Source organism: Sus scrofa, chromosome 6 (genome assembly GCF_054392235.1).
Source record: "Sus scrofa isolate SSC_HxYL_T2T_F1_AM1 chromosome 6, Sscrofa_HxYL_maternal_Yorkshire_Landrace_v2.0, whole genome shotgun sequence".
NCBI classification, from domain to species: Eukaryota; Metazoa; Chordata; class Mammalia; order Artiodactyla; family Suidae; genus Sus; species Sus scrofa.
In genome coordinates this window covers 76,709,712-76,720,910 of record NC_139388.1, presented here as the reverse complement: position 1 = coordinate 76,720,910, position 11,199 = coordinate 76,709,712, and the positions used below count along the sequence as shown (strand labels likewise).

Sequence of the window (11,199 nt, the reverse complement as noted above, 5' to 3'; positions counted from 1 at the left end):
CCAGAGAAAGAGGAACCTGGACCAACTAGCTTCTCACCCGCTGCAGTGGCATCAGGGACCCAGGGCTGCGATGGTAAACAGGAGCATGTGGAGTCGTGTTCTCTGCCCTTTCTGAGAAAACACATCCAATTGCTTCCTGGCCACCAGCGAGCGCTGCCTCTCCCCAGCTTCCCTCTGAAGAATTGAACAACCTTTACTTCCCGGCGTTGCCTTTCACACACACTGCAGAGATAATACCAGGATGTTTATTGTTCTGAGAGGAGGAAAATAGAAATAAATGTAGACATGGTCTCAGGATATTGACGATAAGATCGAAGCGCTACACAATGGCCCCGCCGAGCCCTCCGCCTCCTCCCCACCCCGATTGATCGCTGTGCCCCCACCTGGCGGTGAACTTCCCGAACCTCCGGGCAGGAGGGTCCCCACCTTAGGGCCTTTGCATTACCGCCCCCCTGCCTTCTCAGGAGGCTTGCAGGCCCCCACCTCACCCACTTGTCATGTGGCTCAGGTGGAGCTTTCGAAAGCCACCTCCTCCGAGAAGCCCTCCCTGACTACCTGGCTAGACGTGGCCCTGCCCTCTGGACTCTATCACAGACCCCAGATTGAGCCTTCTGGTAGCACAGGGCACGAGCTGACCCAGGAATGAGTTTGTTCACTGACCCAATTATGTGGTCCCGGGGAGGGTGCAGGAGCTTGAGGGGGTGCTGGGCCAGCTTCTCCCCAGGCCCAAGGAGCTGTCCTTGAAGCTTTTGATATTCTCCCCTTGGCTTCCAGTCAGGAGTACTGACACAGTAAAGCGTTTTTCTCGGGCCCCGCCTGTGAATCCCTCTTCCCACCCATCCTGGCCCCAGCAACTCCCACCCTGCACTTGCCCCACGATTCCACGGTTCCACATGAGAGGGCAGGAGGATCAAGGAGGTGCTGGAGAAGAGAAGGCACCCAAGAAAGGGCGGCCAGAGAGCTGCCTCTCCTCTCCGCACAGATTCTCTCTTCTGTTCAGCCCCACAAAGCAGGTCCCGGTGATGGTGGGACAGAGATGCTGGAGGCACCGTCGCAGGTTCTCATGGCCAGGGTAAGCGGGACACAGCAAAGGATGCTATGCACAGTCAGACTCTTGTCCTAAGGACCAGCCCTGGCCTGAGAGATTCTAAGAAGCCAGCATAGCTTACGACATACAAGGCTGCCTTGGGAAACAGCGGACTCTCTTCGAGCGCAACAGCTTCCGCAAGACACTAATCACTTACTGTCACTCAGCTGTTGAGGGAGATGTGTGTGCACGTGTGGGCGGGTTCCTTGCAGCCTGGGAACTGCTACTCCGGGGCAGCAGGGGCCATGTCCGTCTGCCCATCTGGACATCAGAACAGCCAGGGGCTAAGGAGGGGCCCCTCATGACCGGGCAGGGGAGGGAGCTTCACCCTGGCGCTTGGATGGACCACGTGACCGGCCGGGCTGAGCTGTGAGATCCAGGCCCGGGCCGGAGTCCTGAGGGAGAGGTGGAGGGAGGCCGACTTCCTCCATTCCCCAGGGGGAGCCACGGTCAGAGGGGGCTGCCTGTGGAGGGGAACAGGCCCCACACCGCCCCTGAGCTGTGACCAGGGAGGCAGCTGGGCCCCTGCCAGCTCTGGCTCAAAGCCCAAGGGTCACATTTATCCCCGGTCCTCTCTGGGCCCTCCCCCCGCTAAGGCTGGGGCATTCACACCACTACTTTGGGACTCCCTTTCCCCAAGCTGTGGGACTACTGGGCCCAGCTCAGCGGGAAGAAGGCCTGGAGGGGACCAGGGATCCCGCCTGGCCATCCGCAAAGGGAGCCTTAGGGCAAAAGCCTGTTGCTCTACACCTCTGCCAAGGACCCAACAGGGAGTGGGAGTCACAGAGAGGAAGGCTCTGCCTCCATCCCCAGGGAGGGGCCTCTAGGAGGAAAGGCTGTCCCAGCATGTGGGGGACTCCCTGACCCAGAGGCCGGTGGCCCAGGTGTCTGGTGCAGAGAGGTAAAGGGGGGACTCCGTCCTGGAGGGAGAACGACTTTTCAGATACCTGCTGACACTCCAAATACTCCCAGTCTCTGGCAGGAGAATATCCTGGAGCCTTACAATTGGTTTTTTGTTTTCTTCTTCTTCTTTTTTTTTTCTTTTACAACCGCATCTGAGGCATGTGGAAATTATTCGGGGGCTAGGGGTCCAATTGGAGCTGCAGCTGCTGGCCTACACCATAGCCACAGCAATGCCAGATCCAGAACCCACTGAGGGAGGCCAGGAATCAAAATCACATCTTCACGGAGACAACGTCGCATCCTTAACCTGCAGAGCCGCAGTGGGAACTCTCTTATGATTGGTTTTTAAGGGACTTTATGAATTTTTAAAGGATCAAAGTTTTGTGAAGGGCCCTTGGGTGAGGGAGCCCTTCAATCCATTAACCACGTGCCAACATCCTCAAGTCACGGCTGCAGAGCCCTTCACAGGGGCTCGGGGGTGGCAGGAAGGAGCAGAGCCTCCGAACTGCCCTCGCCCAGGGCATTTTGGCAAATATTATCCGTGGCACATAAACTTCAGGTTCTGTGTAAACCGTCTCTCTTGGCGTCCAGCCTCTCTCCAACTTTCCCCAAAACATCTGAGTGGTTTCAGAAACTACCCTTGTGATTCCTGACCTGGCCTCAACTTCCTCCAGCGAGTGAGCAGGCTGGTGGGTAAACAGCAGCTTTCTCGGGCTTGGCTTCCAGCGGGTAATTCCAGCAGCGACTCAGTGCCCCCGGGCCACAGACTTTCCAAGACCACTTGTTAGCGGACCTGAGTCTGGAAGCCCTGGGGAGATGAGGAAGCAGATCCACGTCAGGGGGCGTGACTCCTTGGTGTGGAATGCAAAAATCCTCAAGTCCAGATTGAACTACTAAATGCTCTTTCTTTTCCAGCAGAATGTCTGAGTGACATGGCACCATTTTTTTGAAACCCACATCCCAATTGGGCGTGCTTAGTGGCTGGAGCCACTGGGGTCTGTGCACGTGGCCGATCTGGGGAAGAGGCATCTTCTTCGTTGCCCAGGATGGAGCCCGTGGTGCCTACGAAGCAGTCAAGGACCCAAGAAGGGCCCACGGTTCCCCTAGTCCGCGCAGGGAGGAAGCCTCAGTTGAAGCCAGGCAGGCCTTTCTGGGTAGCACTGGGTGGGCGGGGTCTCCGGCGGGAGGAGCTCTGATGCTGAGAGTCTGCTGGTACCTGGGTCCTGAGACACCTCCTCCTGCTGCAGCGTCAGGGATCCAAGGCCCTGGGCCCACTGTGGAGTGTGTGTTGGGGGGGTGGTCCCAGCAGCCCAGGCAGGGCTGGCCAGGCTGGGGGGCTCCCGTGGGCTCAGAGTACTGTGTTGTGGCTGCAGCCAAGAAGGGGGAAAGGACGACAACCATCTCTTGACTTTCTTTTTGACTCAGGAGAACAACCACAGGGGCTGGCTCAGTGCCCGCAGGGGCCACGTCACAGGAACTGGGGGCAGCTGGCATGGCAGCGAGTCCCGGTGGGCATCGCTCCCGAGGCCGGGGTGACAGGAGAGGGCATGGGGGTAGGAGCTTCATGGCCGCTGCCTCTGCTCTACTGTGTGTGTCTGACACCCGGGGCTCTGGGGCTTCTTGGCAGTGGCAGGAGGCAGGGTGCCCAGGCCCTGCCCGCCATCTGTTGCCCCTTAGCTGTCTCTGCTGCACAGGCCCAGGCTCCCCAAGGAGGCAAGTACGGACCACGAGAACCTCCTGCACTGACAGGCTGGATCCACCAGATGCAGGAACCTCAGTTCAGGCCAGACAGACCTCTGCCACCAGCGTGGTGCCACCAGCGCCACCCTTGCCTCCCCAAGGCTCCCAGCGGCCCTCTGCGCCCCAGCCTGGGCCAGGCCTCATTTCCCAGGGTCGGTCGTGGGCAAGGAATCCTCCTTGCCTTCTTCCTCCACCGAGAACATGATGTCCCTGCAGCTGCCCAGAGGCGGCTCCGTCTCCTGCTCCGGGTAGTGGGGGGCGTGGTCCACCTCCAGAGCCTCCTCGAACTCGGGCCCCGCCGGCCCTGCCAGGCCCTGGCCCTCAGGCACCTCGGCCTTCACGGACCCCACAATCACGGTGTCGGCCTTCATGATGTAAATGTGCTCTGTAAGACAAACGGGTGGGGGCGGTAAGGGGACCAGAGCCCCAGCTGATGGAAGCAGGGAGGCAGGCGGGTCCCAGTCCCAGTTCTGCCACTCCTGCTGTGTGGCTTCAGGTGGCAGGTGGCACGGCCTCTGAGACACAGTAAGCCCGACCGATTTTACAGGTGTCCAGAATCTCCAAGGAGATAAAACAACCGGGAACTGTGTGCGGAGGAGTTAAGGACTGGCCCATAGGTAGCAGGTGCTTGGGATGTTCCCGACACTTCTGCAGGGATGGGGCAGGCGAGGCGAGATCAGGGTTAGGAGGGAAAGCAAAAGGCTGTGGGGAGAAAGCAGGGGTGGCGTTGGCACCAGGGATGCCAGTGAGTTTAGCCCGTGCCCAGTGCTTTCCACACTTTAGCTCTCAAATTCTCACATCATTTCTGCAAGGTACATAGTCTTTTTTTTTTTTTTTTTCCTTTCTTTTCTTTTTAGGGCCGCACGAGCGGCATGTGGAGGTTCCCAGGCTAGGGGTCACATCGGAGCTACAGCCACTGGCCTACACCACAGCTACAGCCACGCCGGATCTGAGCCACGTCTGCGACACACACCACAGCTCACAGCAATGCCAGATTCTTAACCCATTGAGCGAGGCCAGGGATCGAACTCACATCCTCATGGATCCTAGTCAGGTTCTTAACCCACTGAGCCACAAGGGGAACTCCTAGATAGTCTATTATTCTTCCCATTTACAGAGAAAGAACCCGAAGCCCTGAGACATTAAATGACCTGCCCAAGGTCACCAGGTTAGTTAGCAGAAATCCCAGGAGAAACTCCACCCTGCCGGGCCACCCTTCAGCTCCTATCCATGTGCCTAAAGCAGAAACCTGGGGGATCTACATGTCCCGGTTTGCCTGAGAGGCTCCTGACTTTGGTACTGAAAGGTCCAAGTCCCAGGAACCTGTACAGTGCACCCCAGACGGAGGGTCCCACCCTACAGAAACCCCAACCCAGCGAATCATCAATAAGAGCCTGTGATCTGGACAGCGGTGCAGAGGCCAGTATGTTCTGGGGTTTATTGCATGTTGCTCTGTGCCAGCCTAGCCCGTAGGAGGGCTGCTGGTGTGCATCTCTTGGGGGAATAACCAGCCCAGCCCTTTATTCATTTATTTATTTAGATTTTTAGGGCCGCATCCTCAGCATATGGAGGTTCCCAGGCTAGGGGTCTAAACGGAACTACAGCTGCCAGCCTACACCACAGCCACAGCAACATGGGGCCCAAGCCCCATCTGTGACCTACACCACAGCTCACAGCAATGCTGGATCCTCAACCCACCGAGCAAGGCCAGGGATCAAACCCGTGTCCTCATGGATACTAGTGGGATTCGTTACTGCTGAGCCACAACGGGAACCCCCAGCCCAGTGCTTTAGAGGGACGACCCCTCCTGGTCCTCTGACAACCTGCTGCGCAGGGGAGCTAAGGAAGCTGCCCAAGAAGCTGGAAGTGCCGACCCTGGCCTTCGCCCAGGTCAGCTGACTCCAAACACCAGTGGCCCAGCTTCTGAGGGCCTTGAGCTCAGGACAGGGTGCCAGCTCCCAGCTGCCCAGCCCTGGAACCCTCTCTGGACTCTGAATGGGGAAGCTCAAGAGGGAACTTGAGAACCAGGGTGGGGCAGGGAGCTCGGGATCCCTGCTTCTCTGCCACACCCTTCTTATTGAGGAACCCCCCCCCCCACAAGAAACTCTTGGGGCCCCTGTACCCTCAACCTCATTGCATAATGTTTGCTTTTTGATACCTTCAGGAAAGAGAGAAGTGTTCAAAATAGCAGCAAGAATAAGAAGGGAGGCTACAAGTGGGAAACAAGCCCTGGGCTGGGAGACCCCCTGCACCCCAAGAGAGAGAGCATGGCCTCGAGCCACACCCTCCATCAAGGCCTGCAGGTCCCCGGCCCTGGAAACTGACAGAAGGGCTGGCAGAAGATGGGAACCAGTGGTAGTGAGGGAGGAGAGGGGGGCTCCCTTTGTGTGAGAGACAACACAAAGGAGGCCAGAGATGGCTTGAGGAGATGGAAGAGACGGACAGACCCACGGACAGAGAGGAGCCGGGCGGGGGGGTGGTGTCACAGAAGCAGGGTGGGTTGGCCAGGCAGAAGAGGCCAAAGCTGGGAACAAGGCTATTGTCCCTTCCCATCCCTCAGGTCCTGATTCCTGGGGCTCTGTCCCCCATCACAGAGCTGCCCCCCCCCACCCCGCCCAGTTGGGAGGGGGAGGGTCTTCCAAAAGTTGCTTAAACTTCCTGCCCCACCCAGGGCTCAGAATCCAAGGAAGTTGTCCGGGAGGGGGAGGGGGAGGGGCACCCCTGCCCGGTGCCCCAAGGTTGGGGCGTGAGGGGAGAAAGGGGAGGCTCCAGTTCCCTTGGGAGCTGGACGAGGTATCCGGACCAAGGGCTCACCCTCTCTTGGAGGTCCCGAGAGAACCTTCCAGGCCTTCCCTCCCCACCCCCCTACTCACCAACTCACCAGCAAGGCTTACAGGCCAGGCTGCCAGTGCCCCAGCCCCAGCCCACCTGGGAGCCTGTGCCTCCCCCCACTCCCCCTCCAACACCCCCAGAGCCCCAGCCCTGCGGTTCCAGGCACTGCACTCAGCATGGACCCAAACGTTCAAATGAGGACTTCTCCGGAAATCCGCAGGAGATGCCTTCAGCGGTATTTCCCCCAAACACATTCTTTTTCAATAAAACATCCTGGAAGCTACAATTCCAAAAGTGTCATTTTTGTGCTAAGGTCTCTGCCCCGAAGAGTTCCATCCCCCCAGGCCTGCCACAGAAATGCGCAGGACTATCACAAATGCCTCCCTGGTATTCTCTCAGTGATGGTTAACCCTCGAGAGAAGGCAGAGATGAAGCCCCCCGAGGTCCTGCTCCTGGTGATGGGGGGACGCGGAAGGGGGCTGCGGAGACAGTCACACTGCTCAGTGCTGAGGACACGAGGTGGAGAGACCCAGGGTCTGGGGGAGACCAGCAGAGAGATGTCTTCTGGACAGGAGAAGAAAGGGCAGGGAAGGCTTCCTGGAGGAGGCGGCTAATATGCAGGGTTCTCAGGACATCAAGAATTAACTCGATTCAAGGAGATGGAGTTGGCCATTCCAGGTGAGGAAGCAGCTCCCACAGAGAAGCTTAGAAGTGAGAGAGGAAACTGGGAAATTAGGAAACTGAGCAGGAGGAGCAGACCCGTGGGGTCGGGAGGCAGGTGAGCCTGGTGGGGAAGAGGCAGCTTGTGGCCAGCCTCCAAGGCTGACAGAAGAAGCCTGGGATGCACCCTAAAGGTCACGGGGAGCCCCTGGAGGGCTTCGCAGGGGTGTAAAGATGGGCACAAATACATTTTGCTAGAAACATTCCAACATGCACTCCAGGTGGAAAGAAGGAGAGGAGGCAGGGAGACCTGTGGGAACAGGTTTGTCCTGGAGGGAGGGTGGCTTCAGTTTGGGGTGGCTCTGCAGCTGGGGGCCAGTGCGGACAAACCCGGGGTTTCAGAGCCCGCAGATACAGGGTCGAGTTTCTGCACCTGGCACTTAGTAGCTGTGTGACACGGAAAATCACTGCTCCCCTCTGAGTGGTTGTTTCTTTTTTTTCTTCTTCCCCCACTTGCTTTTTTTATTTTTATTTTTTTTTAATTTTTATTTATTTATTTTTTGTCTTTTGTCTTTTTTCTTCTTGTTGTTGTTGTTGTTGCTATTTCTTGGGCCGCTCCCGCGGCATATGGAGATTCCCAGGCTAGGGGTCGAATCGGAGCTGTGGCCGCCGGCCTACACCACAGCCACACCAATGAGGGATCCGAGCCGCGTTTGCAACCTACACCACAGCTCACGGCAACGCCGGATCGTTAACCCACTGAGCAAGGGCAGGGACCGAACCCGCAACCTCATGGTTCCTAGTCGGATTCGTTAACCACTGCGCCACGACGGGAACTCCCCCACTTGCTTTTTTTAAATTTTAGATTAATTTCTTTATTTTAGGGGGTGGATTTTTTTTTTTTTTTTTTTTTTTTTTGCCATGCCCATGGCATGTGAAAGTTCCTGGGCCGGGGATCAAACCCTTTGCCACAGCAGAGATCTGAGCCACTGCAGTGACAACACCAGATCCTTAACCTGCTGCATGCACCACAAGGGAATTTCTTTTTTTTTCTTTTTTTTAAAAAATATTTTACTTTTAAAATTTATTTATTTTTGGCCGAGACATGCCGCTGTTTGATATGGGATTTCAGTTCCCAGGACAGGGACTGAACCCAGGCCACTGCAGTGAAAGCACCAAATCCTAACCACTAGACCGCCAGGGAACTCCCACGCTGTTTGCCAGGCTGTGCAAAGGAGGGAAAGACCCCCTCCTCGGAGGGCTGTGTGATGAAAGGGGACATGTACGCAGTACCCGAGTGTGCCAGCCAAGCCCCAGCTCTTGCGACCCTGGCGTCTCCTTCCCTCCCCCTCAGGGGCTCTTTGCAGGGGGCTGGGGTTCATGCTGCCTCTAATGACAGCAGGCAGCAGGCTGGGGGACCCATCCCCCCGCCCACCAGGACAATTTCATGTCCATCAGTTCATGAATTCTCACAACAGCCCTGTGAGGTCAGGGCTCCCGCTGTACCTATTTTGCAGAAATTTGAATTGGGATGAAGAGGCGGAGCCAGCTGCACGGTACCCCTGAGAATTCAACTCCGTCTCAGAAAGCATCTCCTACATATGAGGGCAGGTGCGGGAACCCACGCCTCCTCCTTGCAGGGCCTTCCGACCCAGGGTCTCTGGCTCCCCTTGAGTCCTCAGGGCCCACCTCTCCCACTTCCTGAGCACCCCAGGACCCCCAGCCAGGCCGACTCACCAATCCTGTTGTTGGTGTGCTCCGTGGTCCCTCGGAGCTCAGGAAGGTCAGTGGGGGTCGGGGGGGTGCTGGCCGGGCTGGCCTCCAGCAGCCGCAGGCTCTCCAGGCAGGCTCCCCCGTTGCTGGGCCAGGTCTTCACAGCCGGGGGGCTCATTAAGCCCAGCTCCTCTGTGCCCGGCTCTGCCACGGATATGCTCCTGGTCACCTGCTGTGGGCACAGAGGAGGCAGTGCTGATGCCGGCCGCCCCCGCCTCCTCCAGTCTCTGAGCTGGGGAACCACTGGGTCTTCCTCTCCCTAGGGACCCCCGTGCATTTCCCTTTCTGCTTTACAGCCTCACACGTGACTGTGGGCTTCTCAGCCTAGATAGTCTGCCCTTCCTGTGTGTGGTGACCCCGTGAAGCCGTGTTGCTTTTATCCTGAACTAAGTAACAATAGTTCATTGCATACGAAGCTTACTTACCCGGTGTGTGGCCCTTGACACACCATAATCCCGACAACCAGCCTGCCAGGTGGCTAAGAGGAGCACTCACCCCACTTTCCAGATCAGGAAACTGAGGCACAGAGGAGTCAAGTAACTTCCTAAGTGTCCAGGCCAGTACTTGAACCCGGGCATCTCGCTTCAGAATCCACATGTCACGCCTGGTCTACGAGTGTCCGCTCCGGGCCCACCCCGGGTCCCCAGCCCTGAACTCCTGGGACAGCCCGTCTGCTGTGATCGCCCTCATGTGTTCGCAAAAGAGCAATGACTTCTGTTGGTTTTGGTTTTTACTTCGCCAGGTAAGGGTTAAGAAGCGGTCTCATGAAAAGTTCCAAAGTAAATACCACTGACCTTCAGCCTTTAAAACAGATGCGTTTGTGCAATTCAGAAAGCATAGCTACATCATCCTCAATACTCTTTTAAAATGATTTGAAGTTCAAAAGACAGCAATCTTTTTTTTATTATTATTTATCTTTTTGTCCTTTTAGGGCCACACCCGTGGCCTGTGGAGGTTCCCAGGCGAGGGGTCCAATAGGAGCTGCAGCCGCCAGCCTACACCACAGCCACAGCAACGCAGGATCCAAGCTGCATCTGCGACCTACCCCATAGCTCACAGCAACGCCGGATCCTTAACCCACTGAGCGAGGCCAGATATCGAACCCTCATCCTCATAGATACTAGAAAAAGATGGCAGTCTTAAACAAGTTACTGTGTTGGCCCATGTGGCCAAAAGATATTTATCTTACAAGTTGTTAAATACCTTTTTCATGAAATTTCTCAGTATTGCAACAGCAGCTTGTCTGACCCAAGCATGTTTGAATGTGATCGCCCATGATTTGAAAATGAACTTGAATTGTGTTTCCCTCTATTATGTTTAAAGATAAAGGGTGGAAACCTTCCTCATGTGTGAATGTTTGAGTTAAAAGAAAGTAAGGAAGGGACTTCCTATCGTGGCTCAGTGGTTAACGAATCCAACTAGGATCCACCAGGATGTGGGTTCAATCCCTGGCCCCACTCAGTGGGTTAAGGATCCAGCATGGCCATGATCTGTGGTGTAGGTTGAAGATGCAGCTCAGTTGTGGTGCTGCTGTGGTTGTGGTGTAGGTCACAGCTGCAGCTCTGATTCAGTGGCTAGCCTAGGAATCTCCATATGCCACGGGTGCGGCCCTAAAAAGACAAAAGAAAAAAGAAAGAATAAATACAAGTAAGGAAGAATTGATAAGTGGGGGAAAAAAAAAGTGGGTGAACCATACACACCTGAGATTCAACTGTATGGGGAGCTCCATCCTGCCCCCAACCCTAGCCCCGTCCCAGGATCAGCCGTAACCTGCACGAAGCCTGCGGCCCAGCGCCTGCGCACAGCGAGCCCTTCATCAGAGGCAGGTGAGGATGGTCTGATTTGGAGGCAGCTCAGCGTAACAGTTCAGAGCCCCGGCCTTGGAGTCACAGAAACCAGACCTCAAATCCTATAATCTACTTTCCGACTCTGGAACCACCTTGCCTGTCTGGGCCCCCGTTTCCTCTTCTAGGCAACGGGACAACAGGGCCAGCCTCTGCGTGTCCTAAGGACCAACCGAGAGAGTTTCGAGGAAGCCCAAAGCCTGGTGCCAAGTTCATGGGAAGTGCTCCACACGTGACAGCTCAAGTTCAGAAGTTTGGGCTACTGATTTTGACATCCCAGGCTTGAGGACGAGCGAGACTCACGGAGGAGCGAGGGAGAAAGGGGAAATTAAACACAGCCCATTCTCAGACCACACCTGG

At 56.3% G+C, this 11,199-nt stretch overlaps 1 protein-coding gene across 5 annotated transcripts in view; it reads right to left on the bottom strand.

Moving 5' to 3' along the window:
* Positions 1-231: 231 nt before the first annotated feature.
* Positions 232-11,199, bottom strand: part of TNFRSF8 (TNF receptor superfamily member 8) — a 71,835-nt gene continuing 60,867 nt past the window's right edge. For 3 of the 5 annotated variants that reach the window (XM_021095373.2, XM_084958945.1, XM_084958947.1), the window contains 2 exons: positions 8,960-9,167; positions 232-4,115 (listed from right to left, as the gene is read on the bottom strand). In XM_021095373.2, the coding sequence (XP_020951032.2) occupies positions 3,871-4,115; positions 8,960-9,167 (453 nt within the window). In that variant the 3' untranslated portion in view covers positions 232-3,870. The remainder of the gene's footprint in view (positions 4,116-8,959; positions 9,168-11,199) is intronic. The other 2 variants (XM_084958944.1, XM_084958946.1) reach the window with 1 other exon arrangement.